Genomic DNA, 17281 nt, shown 5'->3' with positions numbered 1-17281 from the left:
CTTTCTGGTAGCTCTTCTCCTTCTGTTCCCAGAATACCAATTCCATTCCCTCTCTGCCTCCATAACTTTATCCTTTAGTTTTTTTCTTTCAGCTTTATAGAAGTCACAATATAATAAGATACTCTGCCTTTCTTCCACCTTTTCTGCCAGATCTCCATCCATTTGTTCTTAATTACCGCTTTTCCTTCTCCTTTTCCAAGTCCAACTGGTCGCAGGAAGGGTCAAACCTCAGCGAACATTTTAAATCGCTTCAGTCTGCTCGTGCAAATGGTTTATCCTTTACAGAGTTTATGGGCATTTATATCCATCACTGAAACCAAACTTCATAGATAAACTAAGAAAACAAACACCACACTTTATTTTTTGTCAAAACTGTATTGTTTTTAATCTTTCTGAACGAAAGATTTTTCACAGTATCAAAAGTGAATTAAAAAAAAAAGAAACAAGCCAACATACACTTGGCTATTATTGATATAGTATAAATCTACATTCGAAACATTAAGATAATCTTCTCTAATTGAATATAACCTGGAAAGCATCAATGTTGTTATATGAAAACAAAATCTCAGCACAGATTCAGGAAATAACTTATCCGCCTCAATGAAAGCCGTCACCTAAAAACATGGTTAATGGTGAAAATCTCAAGGCCCTGGTCTCAAAGGTATCAACTCTTCAGTGACGTTTATCATCAAGAGATTATTGAGACTTCCACTTAAGATAGGCTAGCTGAGGTACAGGATGCCACCAAGGTCACAGTAAAGGGAAAGAGTAGGATGGTTGAATATATGTCAAGCACAACCCCCAGAAACGCATGACAAAGGCTCAAAAGGGCCCAAAATAATCACTCAATATTTACAAGCATTGAAATTGACTGTCATACAATGTGTGATGGCTCCAACGTTAACATGAACATTGCACACTGGTGTACCTGTCACTGAAGGGATAAAGGGGTTCAAATAACAGTTTAAGAGTTAGAAACCCGTGGTAAAGGACTTTCTTATACAGATGGAGTGTATGATGGAAATCACTATAAAATATGCAATTGTTCAAGATTAAAACCAGGGGAGGGTTGACATTGAAGCAACAGACATTTGAACTTTGCCAAATACAGAAGTGGGGACCATTATTCAGATGTTTCTGTTGCACATGTCCCATGGGTTCTTCATTGGGTTTGTGTTATATAAGATGCCTCCTGCGAGCCAAGTGTTACACACAGTACGTTTTCCAATAGGTTCTTTTAGCACTTTTGATAAACTAAACTCACAAACAATTCATGTCTTAAACATAGTTTCATGGGTAATCAAGCGTTTATCATTTTCAAACACTGATTATTAAATCATTTAATGATCATAATTAAATATTGAGAAAAGCAATCGAATTAAAAATCATGAACAACCACTGAATGCACTGCAGTCTGTTTTGGAATAGAATTAATTAAAAGACTCCTCACCTGCAAAAGAGGAGGGTACAAATGTTTAGGCCAAAATGTTGTCTTGTGCTCCTTATACACAGTTACATTACTAGACAAATGGTCTGCAGTGTCTACTGAGACTGCTGAAGTGAGCGGGAAACTAGCTGTGCAGAAGGAAATGTATAATGAGCACCAAATTGGAATTCAGAAGTTTAACGACGTTAAAATGTCTCAGATTTGTGATAAAAACATTTATTTCATGTAAGGTAATTGTTTACATACTACATACGTAAGCACATGGATGCAGTGGATTCAACAGACTTTTTTTTTTACCAATTTTGCATCTCTCATTTAGTGAACATTGCAATAATAGCAACGGGTAAAGTTGGCCTGGAGAATGGTCCCTGGCCCGTCAGCCACACGTTATGTTTCAGTCCTCTGAATGGAGTAGGATTTTGAACCAGGGTTCCTTGGCTTAGGAGGAAAGAGAAGAGACAGGGAATGAGAGAAGGCCTCAGGCCAAGTGGGCTCTACTGAAAGAGTTTGTGGTGTGGAGTTTTTCTGGCACTCGTCCAAGTTATTGAGCTGCATTGGAAGGAACCTTTTTGAGGGTGAAGTTGGACCAATTCACTGCTACCTTCTGGCGAGTTTGTTTTGCAGAATCAAGGCAAAACCTAAAAAAAAAACAAAGACAGACAAACAATAATAAGAAATGTTGCCCAGTTTTAGTGAAGTTAAAATCAATAGGCATAGTTTAGCTAATACATTTTTAAAAAGCACCCTAAACACTGCAACGTTAAGCCTACCTTTTGAAATATTCCACTTCACGATCAATTTCATCCATTTCGGTTGGATCGCCTTCTTTAGGGAGAAAGACATCTTCTGAGGAAAAACAAAAACGATAAAACATTGGTTAGACGCATTACAAGCTGAGAAACTATTCAGATTGCGAGCACAGTCTCAAAGATAGTTTATTGTACCAGTAGCATTGCTGGATTTTTCACCCTTGTTCTTGTTCTTCTTGTTCTTCCCCTTGGCCTGCTGCTGCTGCTGCTGCTGCTGCTGCTGCTGCCCACTCGCTGGAATGCCGGAGTGCATCTTGCTTTCTGAATCCAGCTCGGATCGACCTCCTCGTGTGTCTGGGTCGCCTTTCCCTCTGTGTGCATTCGAGACGCCAACGTTTGCTGCGTGTTTAGACAATCTGCCCTCCTCGGCTTTCTTTGGCCCGTTCCTCTGGTTCTCCGCAGAGTGCTGGGGCTGTCTGTTCCCACCTTTTGTGCCGCTAGAAGCCGATTCTTTGCACTCATTGCTTTTCTGTGCGTCATTCCCAGAGGCAGCTTTGGTTGGTTTGTTGGTGTTTTGCTCGGACACAGATTGCTCCTGTCTTTGCTGCTGCTTTTTATTCTTCTTTGACTTTGCACTCCCGTTCCCAACCGTCGTGTTCTTGGGATCGGGGGCGTCCTCATTCGATTTAGCTGTGGTTTGGGCTGGCACCTGCAGCAAACTGTCAGGTCCAGTGGAAGTGCATCTTTCTGGGGAGCGAACCCTTATGAGCTTCGAAAGACTGGCGGTAGTGTGCAACCGCTGGATGTCCTTGGACCCAGGAGGGACCCCTGAGGCCGTGGTGGTGTTGGGGGCTGTATTAGCGGATGAGACCGTAGTCGTGTCCTCCCATCCATTAACCAGGTCCAGGTGGCTCTTAAAGTTTCCCAGTGAGAGAGGTGCCAAGTCCAGGTCTATCTGCTGCAGGTCAGAGGAACCATTGAGATGGGACAGTAAATGGTTGCCCTCCAGCGTGGCGGCCTTCTTTGGGAAGTCATTAACATCCAGATTGAGGTCGTACATGCTAAATGAGGCCCGGATTGAGTCTTTGATGGTGTTCTTAATCTCCTCCAGCCGACTGGTGAGGAAACTGTTGACGCGCTCCAGCTCCAGCTGAGGCCAATCCAGCAGCCGACTGGCTTCTGAGCCGTCAGGGAGGGGCTCGTCGTCGGCAGGATCAGAGGGGTCGGAGTTGGGGTCACTGCCTGCAGCACCCGTTCCCTGCTGAGCCTTTTCCTGAAACAAAAATAGATTACACGTCAGTAAGTATGAAGCATCGATGGTTTCTTTGCTGCATTGACCAAAATGCATCTGCAGCACTTTGACATCAAACGTTTAGTCCGATTTGTTTCTTGATTAGTTATCATCCAAAAGATTTTTTTTTAAATCAAAGCAACAGCCATTTACTTAATTTAAATCATGCAATACACGTTCTATAGAGTTGTTTTTATTAGTGATATATGTGATACCTTAAAATGAAAGTATGCCTTCTTGTAATCGAACACAACTGTTTGTAATTTTATCTCATTGACATTACTCTCTCTTTAATCTCCTAGTGCCACATCAGAGCTGTATTCATTTCATTTGATAGTAACTAATTAATTTGAAATGTGTTGTTTGGAGTCATTGAAAGGACTATACTTTAAGTCTAATTTTAGCTTATAACTATTCTAGAGGTGTTTGTGTTTTGAAAAATGTATCATTAGTATTCCTTGTTTTAAAGAATACATATGACTTGGTAGCATTTGGAATACAGTAGTGTTCTTTATCAGTATGAGTATCCATATCTCAAAAACAATGCCCTATATTAGAGGATACAATTTAAAATTAAAATTAAAAAACAATGTATCACATAGTTTCTAAGTGACTCTACCTTCTTCTTTTGTTTGTGTCGGGCCCTTTTGGCAGCCTTGGCACTGTTGACAGGTTTGGGCTCAGAACTGTTTATGAAGTCCAGCAGCTCGTCTACATCCCGGTTGTCGATGGCACCGGCCACCGTCAGCTCTGCATCCTGGCGCTGAGGCGGCTCCTCTTTACGCCGGGTCAGACGTGAGCGGAGCTTCTCCCGGATCTCAGCGTAGTTACGGCTGGTTGGTGCAGCTGGAGGCTGTGACCAAACGATATATCGCAAAAACATTTTCATGTTAGATTCTTATAAATGTTAAACAAGCAGGTAAAAGCAAGGGAAACTCTAATTTACTACTCGAGAGCAACAAAAAAACGTTTAAAGTACCGCATTGTGCCCAAAGAACTCGCAGTAGCAGCAGTCGCAGTACTTCCCGTCCTTCTGATTGGTGGAAGAGGAGGCACAGGAGCTCCTCTCAGAGCTGCTGTCTTCATCCTCGCCCTCCTCCAGCTCCGACGAAGGGTGGCACAACGTCCCATTAGTCATTTTGTGCCCCTTACACGCCTGGTCCCTACACAAATAGACATAATTGACATTGACCATCAAAAGGCATTTGTATTTTTTAAGCGGTTTTGTGGTGTCCCCTAAAGCTTGATGAAACACTTGAAAAACTACTGGAAGTCTGGAATTCTGTATTTCACAATTAAAAAAAGGATAATTTCTAACACACATTTCTAAGATGTAAACCAAATAAGTCCACTTAGTATATAAAGTAACCAAGTTAACTTTTAGAGCGAGTTTAATATTATAGATATCACAGAAAGTCATCATAAAATATAAATAACTACTCCTTAGATATTCCTATAATTTAACACTGCAGATGGATTAAAATATTTCATAAAAGCAATGTTGAGAAGGAATCCCTACCTGCAGGCCCCGGCTGTCAGATGGCCCACATTTGAAGGGGCCACGGTCCCCGCACTGTGTCCATTACAAGGGTGGTTACAGCCCATGATGGACGTGCCCAGTTTGCTGTGCTGAGTGTTCACGGCAGGAATGTGGGAGTTTTTGCAGGGGCTGGGCTTATGGACAGGTGTGGGACTGTCTGGACTGGGAGAGTTGAGTTTGGCTGAGGGGCCGTGGAGGTTTGGTACCAGCGGGGAGAAGGGAGCGTGGGCTGCGACGCCAGCGCCGGACGAGGAGGTGACGTGGCCGTGCTGCCCAGAGTTCGGCTTTGGAGGCAGGAGGGAGGAATGCTGGGAGGACAGGCCGGTGGGACTGTTGGGGGGTACCGACAAGTCTGTGTGCTGATGGTGGTCACTGGGGTGGAAGGCTTCACCTGGACAACAGAAAACAAGAATATAAATGACTCAAAATCATAAACGCTATATCAGTTTTTGTTCTGGTCGGCAGTTTATTTTGAGGGGTTTATTACTACCTGAATAAGTTACGGGTACAGTCAGAAATGTAACTTGGGAGGGGGGTCAAGTTTCCACAACTGGTCCCGTAAAGAACTCTTATGCTTTGGCTAATATTAATGCATTTACCACTCATATCTAAGGTGTACATCCAATATGTCCCCTTTGTATATAAATTATCTAAGTTTACTTTGACAGTAAGTTTAAAATAAAATAGGCAAGCCATTTATTTTTAAGATCTTTGACTGTGCGATATAAAAATATTAGGGATGTAACGATACCAAAAACTCACGGTACGATTATATCGCGATAACAAGTCCACGGTACGGTATTTATCGCGATATTGAATAATAAAGGGGGGGAAAAAAATGCAATTGTTTTTTTCAATACAAATTTTCTTTGCTCGGAAAATGTTTCTTTATTACATAATAAATCTGATTTGAACAGCATTTTAGTAGGATAGCAGTCATTTAAAGTGTCAAAAACAAAGTGACAGTAACAGACTGGAACAAGAAAACCAGTGCTTTTGTACCTATAGTACTACCAAACAAAGTAGGCATTTTCTTTGTGCCACTGCATCTCACAAATAAACATTTAATAAATCAGACCCTGCAATAAAATAAATCAAGTTTCACTTTAGTTTTTCAAGTAACTCAACTCAAACTCACTAAGTCACTCACTCAGCATCATCAGACAGGTTTTTAGGAATATGAGAATGTCCACATTTCCAGGTATTTATAAGCTGGGATGTTTGGGCATTTACAATATCCCCTGCACTGGAAAAAACTCTCTCGCTTGGTACTGATGTTGCTGGGACAGCAGTGGTCGCGTTAAACGAATATTTTATTTATCAATGACGGAAAAATCTGAAAGCAGTCCGTCATTTTGACAGATTAGAACAAACTCGGAACAGCGCCAACGTTTCCCCGCAGCGAGGCTCTGGTGTTTGCCGTGTTATGCATGCCCTCCAAAAGGAAATTATATAGTTTCCAAACCGTACTTTGCCGTAGAGATCTGAGAGGTTTTGCTTTACGCTGTGCGCGCTCCCGCGAGGTGCATGCACACACGGCATAACACCAGAGCCTCGCTGCGGGCAAATGCCTTCCCAGATGGAAAAAAGTAGAAAACATTACATTCAGTTATAACTGCCAAAAAAAACATTATTTACACTATTATGGCCCCTGTTAAAAATGTTTGTAATGTTATCTACTGTAAGTTGGTCGAACGAATGCCTCCTTATCCGGAAGCTGACCGAGCAGCAGTCGAGAGGAGCCGAGCGCATCCGCGAAGCACACAACATGGCGACGTCAGAGTTCCCGTTAGCCGGCAAATCCAAATCTCTTCGGTCAAAATAATTTCCCTTTAGCGCAATACCGCTTCAGTTGCGCCACTTATGTGACAGACAAGAAGAGTATGTGACAGACAAGAATAGTCAATTATAATGTCTAACACGTAATGTGGAGAAATAGATGTCCTGTGTGGGTTGATTGTGCGTTGATCTGTTGGTAATGCCTCGGGGTTCCGGTGGGCATGTGAACAAATGCATAATGCTGTGCTATACTTTGTGGCCTCACCCAGTTGCATAGCGACACTTATTGTTTAGGTGTCTTTTAATAAGCAGGTAGTCATATCATTAGCTAGAACTAGCTGGATCTGATCGATTTGGACATAAACGCGAGTAAAGTCTAATCTGATGGGAGAGAGAGATCAGCTGCTGCTGACAAGTCGACACATGCAGCTCTGCATGATCACATGCAGCGGTGAGCGGAACAAAACACACACTTCCGGTTAGAATATCACACGTAGCTATTTTAATTACCTCTCAAACTACCTACACTAGTTATAGATATGTTTAGTTTTACTGTCGGGTCACTCATTACTGGATCCGCGAGCTGCATGATACTGGCATAATAGATTGCCCGATCGAGCAACCAGCAGGTGAGGCTTCATTGCCCGAGCTAAATACTAGATGGCCCCGGGCCATCGTTAATGTCGAGCCCTGGGGGGGATGCGTTTTCGTTGTTTTGCTAACAAGGGGGATGGCCTCTAGCCTCAAATGGGCAAGTGCCTAAGAGTCACAGGAAGTGTTACCTGGCGGTGTTGGTCGACGACACATGGTCTTGAAGTGCTTGGGCGTTGTCTTACAAAGGTCTGCTGAGGTAGACAGGGGGTTCCCAGCAGAAGATCCACTGGAGGTCTGGGATGACGGGTGACTGTAGGGACAGACTTTGGCCCCCGACGTTTTAGCAGATTTCCCCGGTGCTTCATGGAGTCCTCTTTTCTCATGACAAGCTGAACCTGCTGTTAAACCTGGAGATTACAAATATTCCATTAATTTGATGATGGGTTTAAAAGGAAATGTCCCTTTAAGACAATCTGACAACGGTTCCAACCAAAAATAATCTTATTTTGATTTGAGCACCATAACTTCCTGGATAGTTTGAGTGCTTCAATCAATGTCCTTGAATAATCCTGGAAAAAATGACCTGGTGCTGAGATTTCGGTCATTCAACAGTCCTATTTTAGACTACGGTTTATGTCTCGTACAAATAATTTCCTTCTCTATGAAGGCATGTTTAAACATGTTTATCTGTCTGATGGTGATCATTTCTCACTGCTATGATAAAGAAACCAGCATTGACAGACATTCTTAAGCTCTAAAAGGGGAGAGCCCCTTTCTGATAATCAAAACAAAAACAAGGAAGTAGTACTACAATGTATTAGCTATAGAATAAGGGGACTATCTGCATTTAAATTGGTTCCCGATCAGCCAGACTTTCACTTTGCAATTCTGCCTGGCACCGGCTATGAGTTGAGAAATGTCCCCTTAGATACCAGCTTAAACATCTGCAATGGTATCTAGAGAAGTACTATAGTTAGCTCGGTTCTAATTCCATTTATAAAACAGGAATATCATTTATAGTTGAAAACATTATTGTTATTATTGCAAACTTTTAAATGGAATAAAGTTAAACAAAGGCAGGCACCTGGGATTAAATTGAGTCCATGCAGAAAGTGTACCGTTGCACTCACTGAGCACAAATGCCATCAAGTATGACTAATTTCCTTTACTCAAGTTAAATGCAATTTGGCAAGATGACCCATTTGAGAGTAAGCTAAACTAGAGATAGAACCATAACTATGCATCCGGTAAACTCTACAGGTGGTCTGAATAAAGCCAAGAAACAGGAAGCAAATAGACAAAAGCTAAAATCATAGCCGTCTGAAATGTAATGCTTCCCTTATAAAACAACTGCCCGTCTCAGGCCCAGGACCAACCTGCCACACTTTCACATTCCATTCTCCTCTCAGGTATCGCTGCAATGGCTAGACGATGTTATAGCTAAGTAATGCACCCGAGTAAATGTGTTATACAGTCCTATTGAGCCAACAAATGCTCAAATGATATATCTGTCCAATGATTTAGCTGGGATACAACATGATTCAACTATATCTTAAAATGCTTTGATGCATCTTGACGCAGGCACTTCGATGTCCACCATCATTCACTTTATTACACCAAACAATCCTTACTGGGAAAGCCATCATATCCATCACCAAACACAATTCCCTATTAGATCTAAGGAAGTTAAATATTTCAAGAAATAAATCACACTTTATGTAAGAGATGATCACTTTTCAACCACAGCCCTATAAAAGAGGGTTTTAAGGGTCAATTTTAAAGTATTTTTATATTAAAAAGCTGAAGGTCCAAGCATCCAATAAGTGCTCAATAATTCTGAAGTTTATCTCAGAATATATTCAAACAGATTGTGACCTTAATGTAATCCCTGAAATTTGACAAAGATTTAAATGTGGATTTGTAATCCAGTGTATTCTTTTAGCTTTTTTAGTCACAAGTCATATTCTCTGATTTAGTCAAATCATCTTCGATGGAAAGTGTGTTATTTTTAAAAGCATCTACCTCACAAGTAAGCTTTTACAAGATGCCTCTTTATACTTCTAAGACCTAATAAACTAACACCTGAACAAAGTGGCCAAAAATAAATCACACATTTATTGGTTACTAAGTAGGCTAACAAGCCATCCTTAGAGACGGATTCTAACCACATTTGTGTATATTTTACAAAACTGTAACTTGCAACACAGCCTGAAATGTAGGTCTTTGATGTTTTCAGCAATTACTGTCAATGTCACTAGATATTTTTTCTGGAGCTGTGTTTTACCCTGCAAAGACAGACCTGGTTGTGAGTGTGAAGAAGTGTTGTGGTTGCAGTGCTCCCCTCCGTTGGTGTGGGCAGAGTTCCAGAGCCCTGACAGTTTGTGGGCTGACAGGAAGGAACTCGGGTCCCAATCCACAGTACTTTGCTCCGGGTAACCGTTCCCACAGCTCTGGGACTTACAGGAGGAAGAGTGTGACAATGGTACCTGCATAAAAACAAAAAAAACAAAGCCCACACTGGTTAATCACAGAGCTGTTTAAATACAGTAGACTAACCTATTGGCACCAAGTAACAAACTAAATGTGCTTGTAATACATTGAAAGTAGATTGACAAGCAAAAATCCATATTAAGAAAAAACAAAACAAAAAATACATGAAAATAAATCACTGCAGGTAGCTGTCTCTCATTCTGTTCCTTATTCCTCACTTTTTTTGAACATTTGCATGTTTGAACCAAATATCAACAAAACATCTGGGACACCAAGTTCATCTCAAGTGAAGCTTAAGTAAGATGAAAGAGAAGTCTGAAATGTGCCTTTCATGCAAAGCATTTGTGTTAGAAAAAAAACTAAGAAAGCAGAGTTGATAGCTGCTGCTGCTGCCTTAGATATGCCAGAGACATAAATACAAAATAAGGTACTACTAAATATGCAAAAAGACTCTACACTTACAACTACGATTTATTTAGTGGGTAAGCACATGCAATGCCTTGTATGATGAATAAAGAAGAGGTTGCCTCCGTCGACAGAAACCAACACAGTTAAACTAAAACGTAGTACAAAGAAGTTGTAAAAAAGGATCCAGACATATGACCCAAATTAGTCCTTTTTTATTTACCGGCGCAGGTTGCTCCTGGGTGCTTCGCCTCTCTTCCTCTTCCACACTCTTGCAGCAGCTCTGACATATCCACAGAGGCACCTCTCCCAGCAGGGACTGAGACAGCGAGGGCACGGCATCAGCAAGCTTACGCCCTGGTGCCTCCCGCAATAAGGCCTGGGAGAGCGCAGGCACGGCATCAGCCAGCTTGGTCCCATGGCCCCCAGGGAGTCCGTTCACAGAGTTTGCTCCCCAGTCCTTAAATTCTCGGTGGCACAGGAGGCAGCAGGTGTGCATAGGCTAGGTAGAGAGAGAGGATAAAGAGGTTGAGTATGCGCCTGTGATTGAAAAGAAAAATATGGTCTACTATGTCAGATGTCTGTCAGGATAGTTTCTACATTATGACATCGTCACCAAAACATAGTAGGCAGTCAACAGACCTTTTAAAGTATGGATTATGTGTGCATTTTACACTCAGTTACAGTTTATTATTCAGTGCATCCAGCTAAAACGAATAACACAAAGGTGATTCAAAACCTAAAAGGTTAAATCAACAACTCTCTAAACAGTTATGGATATAGGAGATGTTTTACAGTATTTTATGGATATAATTGTACAGTTGCATAATACTATAAAAGCTTAGTGAATGTTGATAATTACAATAGCATAACACAATTCTGCCTAAAAATAAAATATGTAATCTGTAGTATTGGGACGTGTCTAAACTGGCATCATACCGTTGTGGTGGTTTAAAATGTGAAAACGTAAGGCTCTGAGGTCAGATGGTTGCTGAGGCAACAATGGTCAAAACCTGCAGTAGCATCTTCTCTTTTTAAGGCTAAGGTTAGTGTTTACCCTCAACTTAGCTAACACACTGACTTCGACTTAGCTAGCCTACTAAGCCTAGGCATCACTGTCCGATAGCTGCATGCATTAAACTTTTTTTAACATGAGCTCCTGTCACACTCCGGTAGTGCTACACAGCAAAAAAGGTAAACAGTATGATAGAGTCGAATAAACAACTCGAACTAGTTAGCTAGCTTTATTATGAACTCGTTATCTAGTACAGCTAACCCAGCGAATTAGCTTGCTAGCAGCTGTTTAGCTACTGCTGGCTGTGTGGTTCCTGTGTATTGGGTTCAACTGCAGGCACTAAGCACGTTTGCAACGCGCTAGCTGGAGATAATAGCCCAGCTAGCCTTCGGGCTAATGTAAGCTGTGCGGATGAATAGTTGTAAATGCTGTTAAATGGGACGACCTGTCCGAGGCACAATGTCACCTGTCCGTCAGAGGAGCTGGGCTGCAAAGCTGGGCTGCAAAGCTAGCCTCAACGCCGCCTGCTAGGGACGAGTCTGTTGGCTAAGTTGAGCCTATTATTTATTTATTAACATATCAATCGACGTGAGAGTACAACATCTACGACTACTACATAACGATACAAATAGCTTTCAACCAGACAGCGGATGCATATAACTTCACATCTGCACAATCTAGCTAGAAGAAAATAGCACAATGAAAGATGCTTGGATTAGCAGAGTGATGCTAGCTCAGATGCTAGCTAGCCTGTTTTAAAAGCAGCAATTGGCTTGTTGCTAGCTACCTGGTTCGCCCTGGTATTGGCCAGCCTATCCAGCCCAGCATCTCCGCCGCCACCGTCAGCTGCATCGCCGGGAGAGACTGGGCTCTTCGGTGCGGTCTGCTGTCCGGGCGCAAGCTCCTTCTGGGCGACTCCTGGCTGCTTGCTTTTCTTCCTTGCCATTACGGTGTTGTTTATAATACGCTTTGGCTAAGTTTGCACCAGTTTCGAGGATTTGGAGAGCACACTTTCGTTTCTTCTCGGACCTCAAAATGTTCTCTATCTCCTCCAGTCAAGACAACAGTCAATATGGCGGAGGACTGGCACACTCAGGAGTTCATAGGTTAAAGATACTGCTGGCAATGCGGCTTCACTCCTATAGGGAGACTACAACTGAAACCTTACGCAAGCACTGAAGCCAGACACCGCCATCTTTGGTAAGGGCAATCCTCCCCTCCCACTTTCTTATGTGAATGAAAATACAATTTGACATATCCTCTCGCCTACATTAACTACGGAAACGATTGTTTTGGCGTTTTCAACATATATAATACCATGTTATTCTATGTTACTAAAAGTATGCATGTTAAATGTACACCGTATTGTAAATGAAAATATTTGAATAGTAAGATAATCAGATGGATTTAGGCAAATGCACATTTGTTTTTTATACGATCGGAAGAGGGGGAGAGTAAAATGATACTAAGTGTAACAAAAGCATAGCTAACAATGCAGCTTTACACAACTAGGTTAGCTCTCAGACGGCCATCTTATATCATGTTTTTCTTTAGGTTTTAATATAATAGTGGAAAGCAAGTATAAGTGCATGCAAATATCAGTCAAGCACAAGTCAATACAGTCCGCCAAAATAATGAATGTTTGAAAAATAAAGGTGTTGTCAAAGAGGAGGGGAGGGAGCTTTGACATGACGTTTTACGTTGACTGTAGATGCCTTCACTTGCTTTCGGACATATTATAATTGTAACCTTAAAACTTTATACAATGAAAAAGTAAATAAAAAGTCACCAAAATATAAACTTGTTTCTCTTTTCTAACGAAAATGAGGCACCAGGTGCCAATACTTTAGTTAAATTGTCCTCCTTGTCTCTATTATAGATCAACGTTGTGCCCTCCGGATATTTTTTTGACGGTAGTATCACATGTCCGAGTTTACGCCGAACACCTGAACGCAGCGCCAGTGCTCTGTGGTCTCAACCGAGGACGTAGCACAGACACAGCTTCATCTCCTGACTGCCGACGCTTACGCCTCAGTTGCTTGTTTACCAGAGATTTTATTCTTTTAACAACAATTATAATGGAAGGAACCATTTGCAACATCCAGGTGCTTCTCCGGGCTGCTGAGTTTCTTGAGAGAAGAGAGCGAGGTAAGGTTTTTATGATAACTGTCAGTCTACTGGGGAGGAAGTTGGTTATTGTTAACCCAACGAAATGCATTTGAAGCTAAATGAACTATGCATGTAATGCAAAACATAGTATAATTATACAACACAATGTTAGTGTTGCAGAGCGTATCATTTTTTCTGCAACAAGGGTAACATTAGGGGATCCATCCCATTACTCAGTGACCTACATATCGGTCACATCATTGTACTCAAAGGCGCCAATCTGCTCCAGTTTGAAAAGGAATTAGAGCGGCGGTGAACGCTCTCTACTGTCAATGAAAGTGAGAAAGGGACAACGCTAAACTCAACGTTTCATTTCCTATTAAAACAATGTAAAATCTTATTTTGCATTTGTGCCTGTGAGGCTACAAAGAGTCGTTTTATAAAAGTGAAAGAGCGGTGTGATGGCGCCAAAAACAAAACGCCCAGCTGATGATGCTGTTGACAGCAGCTTTTGTCCTCCTCTTCTTACGATTTAGGAAGAGATTAGGTATTATATGATCATTTATAGCACTAGGTTTCATTACCGATGATAATGGGATCACTTTATATTTATACTTAACATCGTTGCTATTTAATTTCAGACAGTTTTCTTACACCGTTGTGATGTTTTTTTTCCTGCACAGAGGCAGAACATGGATATGCTTCACTCCTTCCTCTCAGTCCAGATGACTCTGACAAGAGGAGCAAACAGAAGAACAGAAAGATATCTGCTGCTGGTGGAGGCAATAGGTGAATACCTTGCATAACAGACAACTGACAAAAAGGGTGTGGTTATGCATTTGTAAACATGAACATATTTCATAGCTTAACAAAACTGTATTTTTCTGTACATGCAGGTCGGTTCACAACGAGCTGGAAAAAAACAGGTATGGACTATTTTGTCATGAACAATAGATTATATCACAAGTGTATCAAAAAACAAACTTTTATACTAGGCCAAAGGCAGAGGACAATCTTGAAAAGCCTGTTTTCACTTCCATGAAATAACATCTGTTGTGCTTTTTAGACGGGCTCAGCTGAGGCACCACCTAGAGGAGCTGAAGAAGCAAGTCCCTCTGTCATCTGACTCGATGAGGAACACCACACTCAACCTGCTGAGACGAGCCCAGCTGCACATAAAGGTACACAACACCATGACTCATAGAAGTCCTAGTTAAGAACATGATAATGGGACTGTTATTGTCCTGATATCATGGTGCATTTGCTAACAGTATTTGATAGATGCTCATACGTCTAAAGTTGGGTCTACATATTTAGTCCCCTGCTCACTTTTCCATCTCTTCTTTTTCAATTTCAGAAGCTGCAGGACCAGGATGAGCGTGCGGAGCAGATGAAGGGCCGTCTGCGCTGGCAGCAGAGAGAGCTGCGGGTGCGGCTGGAGCAGCTGCAGAGAGGCTCCGAGAGGATGAGGAACGACAGTCATGGGTCAACCATGTCGTCCGAGAGGTCGGACTCTGACAGAGGTACGTACCAAGCCTCTCAACCAGGCGTAGTCACAGTAATGTGCAGCCTTTTATAGCTTGAAGTACAATTAAAGGTTTGGTTATATTTGATCATTATTCTGTCACATTCAAACCCCTGTGATTCTGCTCTAATGGGAATTAGAAATTCCAGCAAAGGATTTATAAAAAAAAGACAGAGAGAGAAACCTTCTTAAAAAAACATGTCCACAAATAATTTGCTGTCAAAACGTATTTGTTAATCATACATTAGTGTAGTCTACTCATTAATAGGTGTTTAGGATGTGGACATTTTACATATTATGATTGAAACTAAAGTATTCAATATTACAGGTTATCAACCTCAAGGAAAAGTATTGTGATGTTATTATTTGTATTTTGTTATTAACTTACATAAATCTTTCATCCAAATGATTGAAGCAAGAACCAAAAAAACACAAGTTAACAAAATGATCTTTGTGTGTATGCATTGAATATTTTTGTATGTTCTTTTCACACATTTCCATCGTGTTTTTTCTCTTTCACTAATGGAGTTGATGTTTTGTCGGTCCCTTTACAGAGGACGTGGAGGTGGACGTGGAAGGCATAGTGTTCGACTGTGTGGACTCTGACGGACTGAGCATTACGCACACTGATGCAGACCACTGTTACTCCAGCATGGACAAAGCCTGGCTATGACAGTAGTAACTTGTTTGACGTCAAGAAGAGGAGAAAAACATTCCAAAAACAAGCCAACGGAGGAAAATGGAGAAAAATGTTACTGTACAACTGAACACTTTTTTAAATGGAGTAACTTGTGACATTCTCTTTTTAAATTATGTACACGCTAAACAATAATGGTGTGAATGAGCTGTGTCCATTTTGCACTGAAAAGCAGTTAAAATCACTGGGCAGGGATGGATGTAACCTTGCGCATATATTTTTTCTGGCATTTCTTACCTTAGCCAAGCTGTGTCTAACTTAATGAATCCAAAAGTTGTACTCATTCATCTCTTAAGGGCGTATTCCTTTGCCTGTAAGGGCTTTTTAAAATCCAAATGAGGGCTTTTTAATCTCTTAACTTATTCTTTACTACAGTATGTCATTACTGAATTCTGCCTTAAATCAGATTTGATGTAGTATACCATACAGCTTTCCTTTAGCACTAAGTTCATTTTCTGTTATGTCATGTGTAGCCCGCACTTAAGCATTAATCTGTGCTATGATTTGTATTATCGTCTTCCATTATATAAATTCAGTCATGTCTTTTTTCTGTTGCACAAAACGTACACATTGCACATGTTTTCAAAAGATTATGGGTATGTTAAAATGAAAACAGTCATCTGAAATAAACTGGTCATATTTGCATTTATATCTGGCAACTGGGGCAAATATAAATGTGTTGTATTTGTAGACAATCCAGTCTGTGATCAAGTGCAAGAATGTTGTTGCCTGTGTGAAGATGCATTGTGAGAGAGGTATTACGACAGTTTGTTTTATTCACTTCTAAGATGAGCTGGAAAAGATCGCGATTGTGCATTTTGTCGATATACGATACAAATTCGCCAGCCAGGCAGGTAACGTCAACTTGTAGTAATTATGCAATTGCTGCTGTATTACAAATATGTATCATATTCTTTGCTATATATTTAATAACTGAAGGTGCTTTTTCACTTCACTTTTGTATATGCAAGATGCCTTATTACCTTTTTCAATAGTATGTATGCATTCATCTATCTCTCCGCCCAGTAATATAATGTAGCATTTTTAATGAATAAATATTTTTCTTATTTATGTGACGTTTCATTTTTTACATGGACTGATTGGTTTACAGTTATGAAACTCAACAGTTTGTAACATTGTACTTATGACCCTATAAGACAGTAATGGTGTTTGAAATGATGCAAACAGGCATTATGACGAGTTTCAGGACCTTTTTGTTTACAGTGATTCTCAGAAATGATTTCTAATTATCACAGAGCAGCAAACTGAGTTTCAATGGATGTTTCCTTCTGCACGTTCTTTCTCACGACAACACGGCATGTTTGGGTTTTTCTTTGAGGGGAATTGTTTTGTTGAAGCTGTTGTTGGCCTGTGGAAAAATGTACTCATAAGAAATGACTCTGAAAAGCTGCAGATAGAGCCATAAGAAATGAATGCAACTGATGATTTAATGTTGTTTTTATAGGCAATAATTTAAGCTTTGTTAGTTCCAGGTTTAATATGTGCAATAAGTTCATTTCAATACGTTTCGCAATAAACATTGAAGCAGTCCGGCCCTCGACTAGTACCCATTTTTTTTTTTTGGCCCACTGTATTTGAGTTTGACACCCCTGCTTTATAACAAAGTAATGGTCGTTGTC

At 40.9% G+C, this 17281-nt stretch overlaps 2 protein-coding genes across 5 annotated transcripts; one reads left to right on the top strand and one right to left on the bottom strand.

The window, feature by feature from the left end:
• Positions 1-1635: 1635 nt before the first annotated feature.
• Positions 1636-12401, bottom strand: fam193b (family with sequence similarity 193 member B). 4 transcript variants are annotated; one of them, XM_034232607.1, is made up of 11 exons: positions 12098-12401; positions 10519-10797; positions 9700-9886; positions 7589-7807; positions 5007-5418; positions 4467-4650; positions 4107-4340; positions 2392-3469; positions 2218-2293; positions 2013-2085; positions 1636-1885 (listed from the first exon to the last, which is right to left on the bottom strand). In XM_034232607.1, exons 1-11 carry the CDS (start codon positions 12254-12256, stop codon positions 1835-1837), a joined length of 2952 nt encoding a protein of 983 aa, XP_034088498.1. In that variant the 5' UTR covers positions 12257-12401; the 3' UTR covers positions 1636-1834. The 4 variants fall into 4 exon arrangements, with proteins under 4 accessions (XP_034088498.1, XP_034088499.1, XP_034088500.1 ...); XM_034232608.1 differs by having other exon boundaries at positions 2218-2290; XM_034232609.1 differs by having other exon boundaries at positions 2416-3469.
• An 859-nt stretch (positions 12402-13260) lies between these two features.
• mxd3 (MAX dimerization protein 3) lies at positions 13261-16712 on the top strand. Its single transcript, XM_034232611.1, has 6 exons — positions 13261-13458; positions 14103-14208; positions 14316-14345; positions 14486-14600; positions 14777-14942; positions 15499-16712. The coding sequence occupies exons 1-6, from the start codon at positions 13389-13391 to the stop codon at positions 15615-15617; spliced, it is 606 nt and encodes a 201-aa protein (XP_034088502.1). The 5' UTR covers positions 13261-13388; the 3' UTR covers positions 15618-16712.
• The last annotated feature ends 569 nt before the right edge of the window (positions 16713-17281 follow it).

This window comes from Gymnodraco acuticeps, unplaced genomic scaffold (assembly GCF_902827175.1).
Source record: "Gymnodraco acuticeps unplaced genomic scaffold, fGymAcu1.1, whole genome shotgun sequence".
NCBI lineage: Eukaryota > Metazoa > Chordata > Actinopteri > Perciformes > Bathydraconidae > Gymnodraco > Gymnodraco acuticeps.
This window is presented reverse-complemented; position numbering and strand designations above follow the sequence as displayed.